An 18,504-nucleotide genomic window follows, 5' to 3' on the forward strand; every position below is an offset into this window, starting at 1 on the left:
TGTTTCTTCACTCCCTGAGTATTACTCTGCTTCTATGGCACTCCATAGGTGGAGGATATTTTAAGTAGAGCTGCATTTAAATCTACCCTTCTCTTGTGAATGAAACTTCTGTTTATCTGCCTATTCTCACAGCACTTTCTGTAGGTGCTCGGTTTGGAGCTTCCCTTGTGAGGTGATAAAAAGGTAAAGGACCCCTGACAGTTAAGTCCAGTCGCAAACAACTGGGGTTGCAGCGCTCATCTCTCTTTATTGGCTGCGGAAGTTGGCGTTTGTCCACAGACAGTTTTTCCGGGTCATGTGGCCAGCATGACTAAGCCGCTTCTGGCGAACCAGAGCAGCGCACAGAAATTCCGTTTACCTTTCCGCCGGAGCGGTACCTATTTATCTACTTGCACTTTGATGTGCTTTCAAACTGCTAGGTTGGCAGGAGGAGGGACTGAACAACGGGAGCTCACCCCATCGCAGGGCCTCAAACCGCCGACGTTCCGATTGGCAAGCCCTAGGCTCAGTGGTTTAGACTACAGCGCCACCCACATCTCCTGTGAGGTGATAGGGTTGCCATATTTCAAAAAGTAAAGACCAGAACACCACCTAAAAGTTGTTGAGCTTTTATTTGTTTGTTTGTTTTTTTACAAAAATGCAATTTTTCGATTGACTTGCCTAAGATCTGGGACAAAGCGCCACCTTTCAGAAGTTCCTCCCAGATGTCAATTCTGCCTTTGAAAGCCCAGTAATGTCCAGGAAAATCCAGGTGTGTGGCAACCCAATGAGGTGCCCGTTGGTGGCCAGCTGGCCTGCCAGCCTGCCTTTTTCCCATCCAGTAAACATTTCTGCAACCTCCCTGGCTACCCATTCTTCCTGAAGTGAAGAGGCTTATGGGAGGAGTCACTTTCTGACATCTTCCTCTGGCCTTTCATTGAAGCAAGGCCACCCAGGAAGGCTGCACGGAACAGAGAACCGCTGAGATAATTTGTGGCATGAAAGAAAGGGCACTCGCAAACATTCCCTGCCACCACAAAAGTAAGGCAAGTGTGACAAAAACCTGATTTCCCCCCTCACCCACCTGTGATACTTTCCCCTCCCCTTTAATAATATTTGAATGCAATTTATTTTCCCATTATTTGATGGAGAACAGAAAAAATTTCACTGCAGCACTATTTTTTCTAATTTTAAGAGGGGAAAATTAGGAAGCCATTTGTTCCTTGCCAGGTGCTAGGTGGTGTTTTAGTTCTATTTCCTGTGTAGGTGGAATGAAAGCACGAAACAATGCAAGAACACCAACTGTAAAGTGTTTCATTATGTAGATATAAAGACAGCTATTGTAATTAATTGATTGCTCCTGTTCCTGCTAAGGTTCCAGGGAGACTTCCTCAATGTGCCTTTTGTTAAAACTGGTTCTAATGTCTGCTCGACTTCTTAATGTCTTTAGGCTCTGTTTCAAAGAGTGATTTGATGTTAGAGGAGTTTGGCAGTAATTGCCCTTGTAATGATATCCTCAGCAAGGAAAAGCTTGTAGTCATTGTGATAAGGGAGGTTATCAATTGTAAGGTCAGGCCGATTCCAATATGTGAGAGTGGGGGGGGGGAGGTATAGTTTTAACACTTCCTTCTTGCTCATATTGTCTCATATTAAATGGCGACTTTTCTTAGGTTGGTGCCAGTGCCCAGTGCATGCCAGCTTCTCACTGAAGGTGCACCTCATTCTTACCCTTGAGAATACAGAGCATGTAAGAGAAGGAGGACCTTCCTCTCTGTTTCTTCTCCAGGAGTCACAGTCCTCCGCACATCACCTCTGGGAGCAGGCAGTTGTTCAACATTTCTTTCTTGTTTATTTATTTATTACAAATTGAGCTTCTTATGCTATGATGCAGCAATAGTTTCAATTATTTTGTGCTACCTCTTTGTAATTACTGGGCTGATTGCTGTGATTACAGTGGTACCTCAAGTTACAACTGCCTCAGGTTACAAACGCTTCAGGTTACAAACCCCGCTAACCTGGAAGAGTTACCTCGAGCTGAGAACTTTGCCCAGGATGTGAACGGAAATTGTGTGCCGGCGGCGTAGTGGCAGCAAGAGGCCCCTTAGCAAAAGCATGCCTCTAGTTAAGAACAGTTTCAGGTTAAGAACAGACCTCCAGAACAAATTAAGTTCTACTGATATTGCTGGTATTTTGGTATTTTGTTCTGGTTGTGCTTTATGGTTAAGACTAGTTATTGATTATATTCTGAATATACCGGTAATATTGGGAGTTGCCTATACACATTTTAAATAAATAAATTCTGCTGCATCTCTGTTTTGTGATTGGCAGTAAAGTACACAAGCACTATAGTCACCAGATGTATTATATATTTTAGATTAGTTACAATATGTGCATGCATGTTTATATGAACTGGCTTCTAGTGGTGTTTCAAACTTGCTGTCCACTATTCTAAATTTCTTTTGCTTTGAGAATATGTCTTCTAGTTCTTAAGTATTTGTTTTCACTCTGTGAAATTCAATTTGCTTACTGTGTTTATGATCCTTATATACAGTTAAATATAAGTACATAATACCATTCCTATCAGGCTTGAAAAGGTCAAATGAAGCATCCAGGAAATATATATCTGAATTCTACATATCCAGAGAGCATCATTAGGTATCCTTCTCTAGCTTCATTTCGTTTTGCCTGATATCGTTTGAGTTTTAATACAAAAAATTATTTTCGGGTATATATTGTGTGTGCTCAGCCACTCAGAAAACACCTTAATAGGATGGTGAGAGGAAAAATCAATATGTAGTTTACTGTGACTATCCTTAAGCGGATATAGTGCTAAAGTGCTTACTATCTGCCACGATCCTGCAAAACCAAAACCAAAAACCCAGGAAGCATTTGTTGTGAAGCGTCACCGTGGAACTTAGCAAAGCGAGCCCTGTGTCCTGCTCACTGCAGCTGAGCCACTGGGCTTGTTGGTGTGGGTGGCTTCTCAACTCAGTCTTGGCCTTTCTGAGTGCCCTTAGGCATGCACATCTCATGTTCTTGGTCGTCTTGCACATTAAGATGGTGGTCAGATTTCTTCCTGCATCTCCATTTCACTTCATTTCCTCATTGTGCAATGGGAAAGAGGATCCTCTTTCTTCACACACAGCAAGGAAGGCAAGCTGAGAAAGGAGAGTCTCTCCCTCCCGGTGGGGGGGGGGGGTTATCTGTGTTTTGGCCCTTGACCCTGTTCACTGCCAATTTGTGGTCTCCAACTACTTTCCCCTGAGAGAATTTTACCCTAGGGAAAAACATTCCACCACCCCTCATGTAAGCCTTTGCGAAGTTAATAAGTACGACTTAAGGTTAATGAATATTGCCTTCACTGGAAAAGCACATGTATGTGGTGAGGAGTTCAGTTTAATTTTGGAAATTCCAGTTCTGCATGCTTGTGCAGTAGTTGCTAACTACTACAGTATGTTTTTGGCTGCTTACCCAGCCCCTGTTCCTTTCCGTCTCACGGGGCTTGCTCTGCATAACGTTTGGGTGAACTGTGGCCTCATTAGGCGGAAGATTCTTCACTCTTTGGGATTTCTATCATGTTAATGCCTGTGCTCGACCCAGGTGCCATCTAAAGCAATCTAGTGTTTTATAGCACTCCCCAGTATATACTGCTCATAATCATTTGACCCTCTGTGATTTATTTGCCTGCCTTTTTATTTTTATGGCTTTGGGTTTAATGTCAGAAACTGTTAATCCTTCAGTGTTCCAGAGCTCTGATGTTTCACAGCCAGCAGCATTGATTTGCAATTGGCAAGAGAGAATGTGCTTGCCTCGGCCAGTTAAAGCCTATTTGAAAACAATGCTGTGTAGTCTGCGTCCAAAGAGGTTTTTTTGTGTGTGGGTCTGCTTCCAAACCTCTTCACTGTCAGCTGCTACAAAATCTATTGTAAATAGTAAAAGCCCCCAAAGGAGCAGTTTGCACAAGACATCCTATATAAATTTCAAAAATGTTCCATTGTGACTTCACCTCCTACATTTCCTAGGTTAAAATCAAATGGTTTTATGGCCCTTGGTATTTTGAGCCATGACACAGCTAAAATTTCCCCATTCTAATGCTCATATAGGCATCTTTGTTTTTTATTAGAATCAATCTTTGGTGATTTTATTACTTTGTTACTTTTAATTTATAACAGCCTTATGAAACAAGGATAGTTTGGCTTCCATATTACAAAATATGCATTGAGAAATGGAATAATAAAATAATATGCTCATAGCTATCTTCTCATTTAGGCCAAAAGCCTGAGTCAGAAAAATCTGACTGATGTCTCTCATAGTAAATACAACATTGCGCGCGCACACACACACACGCGCGTGCGCACACACACACACACGGGGGGGGGGGGGAGAGAGAGAGAACCTTCTGAGGTTCACCATTGTGAAATAGCTACCAATTTCTAGGAGCAACTTTATTAGGAGACCAGTAAAACAGCACATTAAAATATTGTCCCTGGAAAAATTAATGGACCTAACTTAGTCGTGGCCGTTCATCCAGAAACAGAGTGCTCTCAAAATAACCATGTGATCATGCTGTATTTTAACAGAAATAGTCAATGGAATCCTTCATACAAAACTGGAAGAAGGGAAGTTTGGGATCCTGCATGGTGTCCTCAAAAAAGTGGGAAATATTAAAAGGATGATGGCCATCTTGGCAGGACCTTTGCTTCAATGCTGACACATTTCACTGAAGGCATGCCTCTTTTCAAGATCAGCTGCCTGAGCTCGAGAGTATAGTCAAAGAACTACTGAAATAGAAAGATATCATATACAAACCCATATGGTTTTATATGGGCATCTTGCAGCTCCTTTGTTTTGTATACATCAATGTTACCTGTCCCTGTTTTATGTCTGTAAAGAAAAAATAATTTAGAAACCCAATAGAAATGATGATGTGGGGGAGAGAAATATAAAATATCTACAAAATCTAAGTCCTAATTGCAAAACTTAGCAGTTTGTGAAGGAAAACACAGATTACTGATGGGCAAATCCATCTATTTCTGGTCTGTGCCACTTTATCCATAATTATGTTCCTTTCTAAAAAAATCTCAAAATAGCATTTAATGCATATTTCATGTGTATTTTGTCTCAGTTTACATATTTACATGTTTGTTTGGGTATGTTTAAACTGCTGAGAACTGTGCCACAATATTCAGAGACGGGTAGAATCAGGGGAGGCAGCTACTGTAAGTTCTGGTCCACACATTAATCCAAGAGCTGGGAATGTTTCTAAGGTGCATGTTGTGCAAATGTTTTACAAAAGCAGGACCTTAAAAACTGTTCTCAATTTAAAAAAAACTTTTTGCTTCTTAGGGAATGATGTACCTGGAAGAGAGGCGATTGGTTCACAGAGACTTGGCAGCCAGGAATGTCTTAGTGAAATCACCAAACCATGTGAAGATCACAGACTTTGGCTTGGCCAGGCTACTGGAAGGGGATGAGAAAGAGTACAGTGCTGATGGAGGAAAGGTGGGTGTTGGATTAAATCCAGGATTTGAAAGGGCCTTGATCCTAAGCCTGTTTCTTGATAAACCTTTGGGGAAGGTGAGTTTCATGGTCCCCATCTTGATACCAGGGCTGCCCATCCATGAGACAAGGTGAGACAACTGCCTCAGGTGGCAAGATCCACAGAGGCAGCAGATCCAGTCTCTAAGCAATGCATTGCCAGCTTCCACAGTGGCAGCGACAGTTGCATCGTGCTCCTTGGAGGTGGGATCCTCCCCCTCCTTGGCAGTGCCCCCCCATGCCACCTGTTGGCGAAAAGGTGCTACTGGTCTCCTCCCACCCCTAGGGAGGAAATGATGGGAGCTGTTCTGTGGAGTTTCCTGGGCTCTGTACCCACCTCATGTGTTTCAGAGCAGGGGCCACCCCAGTGATGGGTTTAATTCCCATGTCAACCGTTGGGTAAGGTTGATTTGACTCCCCCACCTATTCCCAATATAGATCTTCACTCACCACTTCTACACTAGTGAGAGGGTACCATTTTGTGACTTGCCTCAGGTGCTAAAATGTCTTGGTCTGGTCCTGATTGCTACCATTATAAGCCTGAGGAACCACAACTGTTTCATAGTATTCTGTTGCAGGGATGCCATAGTAATCCAATATTACAAAGACAATTATCCCATACCTTGCTTGCGTCCAATTCATTTCAATTTACTTTTCATTGGGAAAACCAGTTATTGGTGGCAGGGCATGCAAATGAGGGTGACTAGACATGCAAATTCTTCTGCAAGCTGAGTTGGAGTGAAGAAAAGAGTGGTTAAGAAGCTACAGAAACTCTTAAACAAGCTTGTCGCTGATTGTGGAAACACTTTGCGCAAACTGATTGGATGTTTGAGTTACTATGGAACCAGCAGTTCAGTACATATCCCATTGAAAGTATGGAATAGCTAAATGGTATCCATTTTGCAATGCTTGTTCCTGCCAATGCACATCTGATTTATGGCCATGGTTCCTGAAAGCAAAGATTTCCTTCATGGAGGCAGGAACAGAAAGGTAGAACACTTCCTAGAAGTAAAGGGATGGGCTTTGCACAACTCCTATTCCAATGAATTCCCATCATCTACAGTGGGATTTAAAAATGTTTCTCCTCCATTGTTAATTTTCTGGAAGAAAAATGCAGATAGCTTTAGACAGTCCACTCGGGGATTTTTATATATGTTTTCCCTACAAATCTGCACTTCAGCTCACAATAAACAGCCAGATTTCCTTATGGCAGCACTTGAGACCCAAGGCACTGTTAAAGAGAGAAAGAACATTCAGACAATTAATAAAGCTATAATTAGATTGTAACTGATAATGTAAACCGTTAGCATATGTTTATTTTCTGAGCCTCACCATTGAGCAAGGCCAAATGATGCTCCTGAAATCACTTGCGGCGGAGGAAGAGGAGTGTTTGGGGAGCGCATCGCCCCCGGCAGCGCAATCCCGGTGGGGTGCCATCACAGCTGCCCCCCGCCCGCGCGGGGTGCCACACCTCCGCAGGTGGCGCACCACACCCCCAGGACACATGCCCTGCCCCCAGGACATGCGCCAGCCCTGCCCCCGCCTGCTCTCCGCCCCCCTTGTGCCGGAGCATGAAGCTCCGCCACCGCCTGAAACCAGCAGTGGTTGGCAGAGCAGAGCAACACTGAGCGCCACCGCCAATTGCTGAGCGAGGAGGGACAAGGCAGGGGGAGGTCAGTACAGTGCAGGCACTGGACCAGGATGAGCTCCCTCCTCTTCTCCCCTCCCTGTCTTGGTAAGCACCAATGATGCTCAGCACTGGGAAGCCGGATGAGAACCCACCGACCACGGCTGCCTGTAATGTGAACTGAAAACCCAGGTTTGGGGGCAAATGTCCTTTTCTACACTAATTGCTTTTGCTTGCTTTCTTTTGTCACCCTAGATGCCAATTAAGTGGATGGCTCTTGAGTGTATACATTACAGGAAGTTCACACATCAGACTGACGTTTGGAGCTATGGTAAAACAAAAGCCTATTTGTTTAATTCATTACTTTGTATCTACGCATGGAGCTCTTCTAACCTGTTTCTGACATTTATCTTACTTTCTTTAGTACAAAGGAGGAGGAAATTCAGTGGCTGGACTCTGAGCTTCATGTAGAAGCCTCAGGGCCTGACTACATGTTCCCTTAAGGAAGCAATTAGCAATTAGGTTGTGGCTTTTTGAAAATTAAATACCAGGCATGAAGGAACATTGCTATCAGCACCACTTGGTAACATATCCCACCTCTACCATGCACAGCCGTGAGCTTTTTGGGGGGTGGGTATCAAATTGCCACCAATGGGAACTTTCCATGGCAAAAGCTAATTGCCATATGGAAGGAGAAATGTTTATTTAGACTGCAGCTGAGGAGGGAAGGCTTTAACCTCCCCTCCCCACAGGTGTGGTGCTGGTAGCAAGCTACCTCTCTGCACACCTGGCATTAATTTTTAAAAACTTCATTATTTATTTATTTTTTTTAAATAATATTTATTGAGAATTTTAAGATTACAAAGAAACAAAGAAAAAAAAAGAAGGAAAAAACAAGTAACATTTAAACAATACGAATCAATAAAAAAACAAGATCAAAAAGAGAAAAAAACAAAACACATAATACATCAAAATCAAAAAACAAAAATAGACAAAAAATTTAAAAACAAATCCAATATTTCCAAATCATTAACTGTCATTACCTTGTTTCATCGACCTCCTCATACCTCCCTTTTTTGTATTCTAGTTATTAATTATCTTAGCAAATCCTTTCCATCTTTCATAATATTCTGTCATTAAATTACCTTAATCTATTTTAACCTTATCTTACCATAAAAGGCCCTAAAACTTAAAACTTAAATCTTATTTATACCAAATTCTCTTAACCATGACGTATTCTTACATAATTCTTTTTAATATTTCTGCTAAAGCCAAAGAATTTCATTCCAACATTTTTCTAATACTCTTTACTTTTACAAAATTTTCCTAAATAAATTGTTTAAAACTTTCTTCCAATCTTCATCCAACGTTTCTTTCTCCTGGTCTCGGGTTTTGTCAGTCCTTTCTATCCCATCCATCTAGTCCATCAACCTGGTAACCTTATATCCGAGGCCCTTGGATCTCTTCCATGTCCCATCCGCAGATCTTCTTCATATTTATACCTGTGCTTTACTTTGTCTTCTGCTCCTTTCACTCGGGGAGACTCCAGCTTGACAATATTTTTGTCCCTTCTCGACAGATCAGCCCCTTTTCCAAAGTCAACACTGAACTCCATATGGTATTTAAAAACATGTTTCAAAGTCCCTCCAAAGTTAAGGGCCTGCACAACCCCGGACACCTCCCAGCCCAAAGCCAGACTTGAAAGGTCAAAACATCCCTCCATAGGGGGGTCTATCCAGCCCCCCATCTCCAAACCAAACAGAACTCTGTCTCTCCAAATCTGGCTTTCTCCAGGTTCATTCATCAAGTCCAACAACTCATGTTCCTGCTGGGCCACAGTTCCCTCCATCTCTGCCTCACTAGGTCCAGCAACAGCCTCCTCCCTCATCTGATCTGTCAAAGCACACTCCTGAGTTAACTCCTGAGTGGGTTCTATATAAGTACCCACTGCCTGTCCAAACTTTCCGATCCCAACAGTCATCAAATCCATCTTCTCATGTAACTGTTCCAATAAAGCACTTGTCTTACAAAAGGCCAACACCAGAGCCTCCGAATACATTGTTGTTGAAGGTCAGAGTCTGTTCCCACGATCTTAATCTATTGCAGCTGCAAAGCTCCCCAGTTCGAATTTAATAACAGTTTCACGAGCTCCCTCTAGGGAAAAAAACTTCTATTTGTATCCATCTTTCTTTCTTTTTTTTTTTAAAAAGCAAATCTAACAACAAAGTTTCCTTTTTCAGATATTTTGTCAATATTTTGTTCCTTTTAGATGCGAAGGGGAACAATGGAATCAATATGTTTCTCTTCTTTTAACTATCTGTCAAAAACGTTTGTCTATAGTCAATGAACTTCCCGAAGACGTCTGTCCTGACACCCCGCTCCCAGGTTCAGGACGGTGGAGAATTGCTTTTCTTTACTTGTCTTCTGCAAGTTTAATCAGTCCAGAAAAAGTCCCCCCCTCTTCTCCTGCTTCCAAGGGGGGGTTCAGTAATTTTAAATGATGAAAATTGATCCTTTACAATGATTTTCTAAGCTCTAGCTTGCCGTGTCTTTGCTTCAATCTATTTACAAAAAGCGGAAGGCAGACTTCCTGTTTAGACCTTCCCGCTTCAGTGCCAAATTAAAAGAAATTCCTTATTCCAATTTTCCGTTCTACTCACGGACAGTTATTTAAGCTCCAATTGTCCACGGGAAAAAGTCAGCGCTCTCCGGCAACAGCAATGCGGCTTCACTCCGTGAAAGAAGCAGTCGATTCAAGGCACCGCGCCACTCACCCCACGTCGCTCCGGAACCCCGAAATCGGGTTTCCCCGTGAGTAGGGCGGGGGCGCAAAGGTGCCGGCCAAATCCCACGTCCACAGGCTTCTCCCGCCTGTGGTTTTTGATGGGTCTCCGCCTTGCCGTGGCGGTTCAGACCCGGTTTTCCACGGAGCGGATTCCTCCCAATCGGAGGAAATCCGCCATTGCCAGAGGCGCCAACCCGGAAGTCAATTTTTAAAAACTTCATTAACCTAATGTTCAGCTTGGAGGTCTGGTCTTTCCTGTCTTCCAGCAGGTGAGAATGACTTCTGTTTGAGACTCCAAAGAACTATATTTGAGAGCCACTGCTGCAAGTTAGGACTCTTGCTCCTACCTAGCTAGATATGCTATAAAGCGAGTCCTTGCCCTAAGCTTTGTTCCACACTTCCTCATCTGTTGGTTCTCTTCAAAAAGAAAAATCTGAATCTCCAAATTGTTTCTGTGAAATATTCCAAACTGTAATGCTGCCTTCACTGGTGCAAGCAGCAGCTTAGTAGCAGTGGGGCACATCATAAAAAACAGTTCTTTTCTGCTTAGCTTAAGATATATAGAAAAAATGCTGGGGGCCATAGTTTTCATTACTCCTTAGAAAAGGTAAGTTGAAAAGCTGTGAATGTTTCTGGGTGTTGTTGTTTTTTTAAAAAAATGGCTGATGGGAATTTTTGTACCATAAAAGGAAATTTGTTATAACACAGAACAAATAAAGTGAGGATTAAACTGATAGGCAAGCAGACTGATCATTATGGGATCCATTTGTACTTCCCAAATAACCTTACCATTTGTAAGAAAGGTCGAGCGCATGAGGAATCTCTGAAATCCATAAACAGGGAATTAGTTTAATTTAGTTAATTGGAATATCAAGCTCAATTCATTGGCACCTGTCTGGCTGTTTGCCTCCTGAGCTCTTCCAGCTGCTGCTGGAATGATTCCCTGCCCCTTTGATAGTGGAACCAGAGAGAATGAAGCCTGCAGGAAGCAATTAAAATAAACTTGGTCATCACTTGCTCTTGCAAAAGGTATTTGCAACAACAGTAGTACAATCACTCGTGTGGTACTAGCTGAAATCTTATTAGGATGTGATAGCAAAATATAGTATTTGGCTCTTCAAACTGGCTACCTTTATTTTCTCTTGAGCTAAGAAAAAAAATGGACATTGGGATTTTATATACAAAGACATCCAATGGCCTCTTTTGTGATATATGCCTCTAGTTAGCAAAATAGCTGTGTTCTCTGGGAAGGATTAACACTACAGAGAAAGACCTCAGCCCTGGAACGTTTGATGTAATGCAGGAGGTCTCAGGTGGGCAGCCATACCCAATGCATCTTTACTCAGAAGTTAAGTCCCAGTAAATTCACTGAAACTTACAGCCAGCTAAATGTGCGCATGACAGCATCTGTAACCCTATGGTTTCTTATATGTGATACACTTTTTTTGTTGTAATGAATGTGCTTAATAGTGTGTAATTGCTAGTTTCCTATTTCTAAATGCATTGAGTTTTAGATTTACTTCCAGTTGCGGTGTTTTAGTCTATATCGTTCTCATTTTTCTAACCTAGTAAGATTTGCATGCATGCATGTATCTTTAATTTTGATGACGATATCAGTCAGTCAAAGAACAGCAGCCCAGAGGAAGCGTGAGGCTGAACTCAGTGGTTGCCCCACTGCTGCAAGTGAAGCCCTGCTGCTCTTCTGCTGGCCAGCTGGGGTGGGATGTTTGTGCGTGATTTCCACTCTGCCAGCTCCATATGGCACCCCAGAGATACCTGGATCCGATGCTGAAATGTGTGGCTAGAGGGGGAGAAACGCCACATGTTTGTACTCTATGCACTATCAATAGTTGCGTTACCTGCCCCTCTCCAGGCTGGAAGTAACAACCTGCAAGATATGATTACCACACTGGAGGCATATTTTAAATGACCTTTAAAATAAAAGAATTAAAAAAGACCAAATAAGGAAGCTGCTGGGACAAGAGAGTAGTTTTGATATTAAACTAGGTCTTTGGGGATAAAAAAAAAAGTTACTTGTGGCTTTGTGTGTGTTATTTATCTTCTTTCCCAGCTGAAAGAGAATAATAATAATAATAATTTTGAAGACATTTGAAAATAGTGTCCCAGTTACAAAAACATTGCACTGCCATAAATCATAAGGCATTTCTAAATATATGATATAGACATGCATCACACACTGTCACTGATTTTGAGTGACATGAAACATAAAAATAGTATAACTTTTTTGCTTTCAGGGTAAGTTAGAGAAAATTTGCTATTTTAGAAAATAGGGTTTTCTCTCTCTTCACAATAGAAGTTTCTTTGGTGTAGGTGGCATTTTAATTTATTTTTTACTTTTCCACATTTTAAAATATTGACGTAATTTTTAAACTCCACCCCTGCAAATCATTCTAAATATTTTCCCCTTGCTGATATGCAGTATTCTTCCCTTAAGTCCCAGGTTCTTAAATGATGAAAGAATCAAGTAATATTCCTTTGGAACTGCTGAGGATTATAACAGCAAACTGTAGGATCTCTTCTTTGGTCTTGTTTTTCCCCTGGGGTTTCCCCCCAACTTTTATATACATTATCTTTTATGCATTCAGGGAACATGTTTCAGTTTTGAACCAGGGCTGAGGGACCTGTGGGCTCTCCAGAAGTTGTCAGCCCAAACGCCCCTCACCCCCTGCTATTGGCTGTGCTGCCTGGAGGCAGCTGATGCCTGTTGGAGTCCAACAACTTTTTGTATACCAAAGGACCATGCAGCCATTAGTAGTCCATCCAGCTCACTATTGACACACTGCCTGCAGCAGTTCTCCAGGGTGTCACACAAGGGACAATCCTAGCCCTACCTGGAGGCTCCTGGGCTTGAACCTGGGACCTTTTGAATGCAAAACAGATGCTCTATCTCCATCAAGTCACGTTTCAGTCAGGGTACCACAGGTTTCCCATTTCTGCCTAAAATTGGAATAAAAACAGATTAAAGGGTGGAATAAAAACAGCTAAAAAAATACACTTTGGCCACAGTCCCCCGAGGAGCTACTCAAGATCCTAACTATTCATTCAAGGAGGCTTCGTCAAGACAACTTTCTAGTAGATTGACCCCAGCAACAATAGGAGAACAGAGTGCTGGGATTTCTTCACAAATCCTTTTTGCATCAGTGAAAACTGCTTTTCTCAGTTTGCCACATGAAATGCTGGAAGTCCATCTGATCCAGTGTGTGATTGTGGGCAGGAAGACCACTGTATTCTGCTCTGGTCAGACCTCACCTGGAGTACTGTGTCCAGTTCTGGGCACCACAGTTCAAGAAGGACACTGACAAACTGGAACGTGTCCAGAGGAGGGCAACCAAAATGGTCAAAGGCCTGGAAACGATGCCTTATGAGGAACGGCTAAGGGAGCTGGGCATGTTTAGCCTGGAGAAGAGGAGGTTAAGGGGTGATATGATAGCCATGTTCAAATATATAAAAGGATGTCACATAGAGGAGGGAGAAAGGTTGTTTTCTGCTGCTCCAGAGAAGCGGACACGGAGCAATGGATCCAAACTACAAGAAAGAAGATTCCACCTAAACGTTAGGAAGAACTTCCTGACAGTAAGAGCTGTTTGACAGTGGAATTTGCTGCCAAGGAGTGTGGTGGAGTCTCCTTCTTTGGAGGTCTTTAAGCAGAGGCTTGACAACCATATGTCAGGAGTGCTCTGATGGTGTTTCCTGCTTGGCAGGGGGTTGGACTCGATGGCCCTTGTGGTCTCTTCCAACTCTATGATTCTATGATTCTATGATTCTATGATTCTAAGAGCACCAGTGCTCACAGAGAGCTCCATTTCCTTACACAGGAGCATCCTCTACCATGTTGCAGGGCAGGAGGTGGCAGTGGTGCTTAAACACGTGTGGAGGGACACTGGTATTGCATTTTCTCTAATAGGCCTCATGAAGGAGCTCTGCGTTGCATGTTCCTAAAACAAGACCGCACATGAACTGGTGCAAATCCCACTATAACCAGATAAATGATTCCTAATGTGTGTTTCAAGTATGCATTCATTAAAATGTGACCATTGCTTTTCTGTTTTAGGTGTCACCATTTGGGAGCTTATGACCTTCGGTGGAAAGCCCTACGATGGCATCCCAACAAGAGAAATCCCTGACTTGCTAGAGAAAGGGGAGCGCTTGCCACAACCTCCGATCTGCACCATTGATGTTTACATGGTGATGGTGAAATGTGAGTATTTCTCGTTGGGCTGTAGCTCTGTGCGGATGAGCTGTATTGAAGCGGTGCTCTGTCACACCTTGCATTCATTAATGTTGTGAGTCCTCTGTAATACGGCTTGCCGTTTTGAAGCATTATATTCAGGAGGCTACATCAATTATGTCTAAATATTACACACAAGCCTCACACTTGTGAAGGATGTGAGTCTGATGGAATACGCTTGCATTAGCTTGGATTCTTATTGCCAGCAGATAGTATCAGACATTATTGCTGTGAAGTCAAAATTGTAGCAGACAAATTGCTGTCATTTCCATAACAATTGATTTGTTAGATGATAGCATTTCACGTAATTACAGTACCCAGGTAGTCACCTATTAAAGGTTCTAAAGGGGTGAAAGTTGACTCTAAATGACATAGTGAATAAGAAATAAAATCCAGCGTGTTTTATTTAAAAAAACTTGGATTAATATGAAAAGACTGAGCTTTTGGGAGGAAGTGTTCCAGTGTGGAGAGGCACTGATATTTTAGTTGCTAAATATGCATCTTTAAGGGCAGGGGGGAGAGAAGAGTTAGGCAAGAATCCCGAGCAAATCATTATTATTTGTGCTATTTGCAACTGGATGCTCACCAACACATCTCCCCCCTCTCCCAATGTGCACATGCTAGAAAGTGTGACCCTGAAGCTCAAGCTTCTAATTTAAAAAGAATTAGGAAAGTCTCTGTGGTGTTTCTGACTTAATTTAAATGAGATTAACACACAGCCATTTCCTCCACGTGGGGTTTGGTGCTCGTGTGTACAGATGAAAACATTAAACTAAGAGTACAAAGAAGCTAATCCTGCTAACCGCTTGAGCTGACAGGCTGCTGCAGCAGCGCACAAGAGCTTTGTTGGGGAAGGCCAGGAATCCTACCAAGTTCAGCATCACCAAAGAATCACAGGGAGGGAACTGTGCCATTGCTGGTGGATGCTCAGTCCCCAACTTGTTGAGTCATGACTTCCTTCCTTCTGCAACAGCATGCAAGGTAAACAAAATTAGCATTCCGAGTCCTCACTTGCAATTTGAAGTGGAACAAGGCAGGCTCAAGTTAACCACCTCAGGGGGATACAGACCAGAACCTCAGACCTGTAGTTGTGCAGGCTGGTTCACATGTGTGTCTGCACATTTCCTCTATGTGTAGTGAGATACTTGTTACATGTGGTGAATAGTTTATGACCCCAGAGCCATGTGTATATATCCTGCTCATGTAATCCACTCACCCCTCTATTGAGGGAGATGAAATTCAGGGCAGGATCAGTGTATATACAGGCAAGCACATACCAGCTCTGCAGTTTGCCTTATGCCTTAACGTGGGGGAAGGGTGCAAGCACACTAGAATCTCACACTAGGGCCATATGTGAGCCAGCTCATGATCTCTGGATGTGATTCTACACTGGAAACCATTTGGCAAGATGCTCAAAGCTAATGTGGTGTTGTCCTAGTCTCATCCTGAGTTGTACGTACAACTTCATCACTAGCAGTCAGGTGTCACTCACAGGTTCTAGGTATTTAAATGGGGAAGAGTGGAGGTGAGGTTTCAACAGATAAGACCCACTTTATTTAGACTTCCTGCCAAATGATGACAGATTCCTCAAAAATTGCTGATGCTATCTTGGGTGGAAGAGGGTTGCTCTGAGATAAACTAGTGGCTGTTGCGGAGCAGAATATACTTATTAGTGAAACTTTGTGCCCTCGGTCATGCAGCAGAGGAGAGCCAGCTATTTCCAGAGAGCCTTCCTCTGAACCAGCAAGAAGAAAGATAAGAGGAAACAAAATGCCATACTGTGAAAAATCAAACATGTCTAGGTAGCAGCAGCCATAGTATTCAAGCAGGCTTTAGATGCGCAGATGTACTTCTGCAGTGTAATCAACACTAACAAATGATGCGGGGGGGGGGGCAATAAAAAAGTTTGACAAGGATATCCAAGAGCTGTCATATTTAATAGCCATCCCATTTTATGCTTCTGGAAAGCTTGGTTTCCTCTCTACTTTATTTTTTTTAAGATAAAGAATTCCCCATAGCATAATGGGGATCATAATAAATGGAACATGAGATGTAGAGAAGATTAGAAACAATTGGGACCTACCCAGCCATTAGCAAACCAGTGTAGCTGCAAGTGGGGTTCAGAAGCTGTGTGATGTGTTGGTTTTTTATAGCACTAGGACACCTGTAATGAGTGACAGTAGCCTCTGCAGCTTACTCCACACAATCTGCATTATACTGTGCCATAAAGATGAGGCAGAGATGAATAACATGCTGCATGGAACAGAATCGCCTGATAACTCAAGCAACTGAGTGAAACCTCAGACTCCAGGGAAAGGTTTAATTGTGTGTCAAGTATAGAGAAAATCAAAAATGAAAATAACAACACAAGGAAGTGTCTCAGAAAAGAAAAGGGATAGTTAAGATATGCACCATGTCATCTTGGAAGAGAGTATAATAGGACTCATTTCCTAGACTCCATTTCAAGCCTTGGTTTGGCACTGGAACTGCCTTTGTCACCCAGATTGATGGCCTTTATCAAGAAAGAGAGAGGGAAGGTGTTAATTCCCCTTAACCTCCCAGTGACTTTTGATGCTATTGACCATGGTACCTCATAGTCTCCAACTTTTCCCAATCCCAATCCAGGACACCAGGCAACTGCAACTCCACCACGCCACCTTGGCCTGCCGCTGCCACCGTCCACCCCCCCCACACACCTGCAAGCACACCTATGCTGCCTTGGCCCACCTGCCGCCTTACCTTTGTCAGCTCACTGCCACTTGGGATGAGGCCAAGCCCTCCTGTGCCACAAGGCCCGCTGTGGCTGCTGATATACTTCCGGAAGTTGGCGCTTCACTTTCAAAAGTGTGGCCCGGCTTCCTGAGGCACGTCTGCAGCCATGGCAGGCCTCAATGGAGGCCTTGAGGCGGCAGCAGACGGGGAGTTGGGACATTCAGGATTTGAAACGGAAGCTGGGGTGACTTCTGTTAATCTGGGATGTCCTGCTCAAAGCAGGACAGTTGGGAGGTACAATATGTACCTCCTTCGAACACCCATGGAGGGCGTTGAGAGTTGGAGGGCCCTGCTTTGCAATGGTTCTGCTCCTCCCTCTTGAGATGGTTTCAAAGAATGGGGATGGAAGTCTTCTACTTGACCCTATGGAAGCTGACCTGCAGAGTCCTGCAGGGTCTGATCTTGTCTTCCATGGAATTTAATATTGATATAAAGTTGGTGGTAATAGTCATTGGGGAATTTCGAGCGAGGTGTGATCATTATGCAAGTGTCAACCATTTCTCTCTCTCTGTTCCATCTGAATTATGAGAAGCAATGCAGATGCTAAACTGCCATGTGGAAGTTGTAATAGACTGGAAGTGGGGCAATAATTTGAAACTGAATCCAGGCAAAGCCGTGGTGTTGTGTTTGTGGTTGGTTCTTGGGTCCAGGCTTTGGAGGGACACCCTGCTCTAATGGGGCTTTACTCACCTTGAAGGAGCAGTTGTGTACTCTTGAATAACAGGTGAAATCATTGTCCAGAAGTGCCTGTTCCAAGCTCCAGATGGCTTGCCTGCTCCGGCCTTTCTTGGGCAGAGATATAACCTGGCCACAGTTGTCCATGCTCTGGTAACTTCCAGACTGAACTATTGTAAGCATTCTGTGTGTGGCTGCCATTGAAAGCAATTGAGAGATTGCAACTGGTGCAAAATACAGTGGCCAAGATCCTTTGGGGCACTGCCACCGTCACATATAATACCTATTTCGAAAGGACTGTGCTAGTTGGCAATCACCTTCGGGATACTTATGGTGACATATAAAGCCCTAAATGACTTGAAGTCCAAATATCTGAAGGAATGTCTCCTACCATTGCATTAAGATGTGCAGAGGGGGCCGTACTTCGTATCCTTTTGCCAAGTAATGTCTGTATTGTGTGGGTGCATGGGATGTCCTTCTCTGTTCTATCACCAGGCTTATGGAATGACACACACCCCATCCATGATGTGTGTCATGCTCCATTGTTATTGACAGGTAAAGACAGATCTTTGTCCAGTGAAGCAAAGTGCATTGTGGATTGAGTGTGTGTTTTACTAAATTATTACCATGTGAATCTTATCTGTGATTAACATGTTTAGCTGGTCAATATTATTTTATCTATTTTTGAACAGGGTTCATTTTTATTATTTTACTGTAAATGTAAAGGGCAGGTTATAAGTACCATAAGTAAAGAGTAAATATGCTTAAGATTTCTGCTCTTAATAAGTAAGCTTAAACCATGATAGGGAACAAATATTTAGGAAATGAAAATGTAAGGTGTACTGAGTACAGTAAAGAATAAAAAGCCATAATATAGCC

The 18,504-nt window shown here is 42.9% G+C and overlaps 1 protein-coding gene across 5 annotated transcripts in view; it reads left to right on the forward strand.

The window, feature by feature from the left end:
* ERBB4 (erb-b2 receptor tyrosine kinase 4) overlaps positions 1 to 18,504 on the forward strand; it is an 836,864-nt gene that overhangs the window by 781,865 nt on the left and 36,495 nt on the right. For all 5 annotated transcript variants that reach the window (XM_081015663.1, XM_081015662.1, XM_081015664.1 and 2 more), the window contains 3 exons: positions 5,326 to 5,481; positions 7,400 to 7,475; positions 14,002 to 14,148. In XM_081015663.1, coding sequence (XP_080871789.1) covers positions 5,326 to 5,481; positions 7,400 to 7,475; positions 14,002 to 14,148 — 379 coding nt within the window. The remainder of the gene's footprint in view (positions 1 to 5,325; positions 5,482 to 7,399; positions 7,476 to 14,001; positions 14,149 to 18,504) is intronic.

This window comes from Podarcis pityusensis, assembly GCF_964106645.2.
Source record: "Podarcis pityusensis genome assembly, chromosome: 1".
In the NCBI taxonomy this organism is placed as follows: Eukaryota; Metazoa; Chordata; class Lepidosauria; order Squamata; family Lacertidae; genus Podarcis; species Podarcis pityusensis.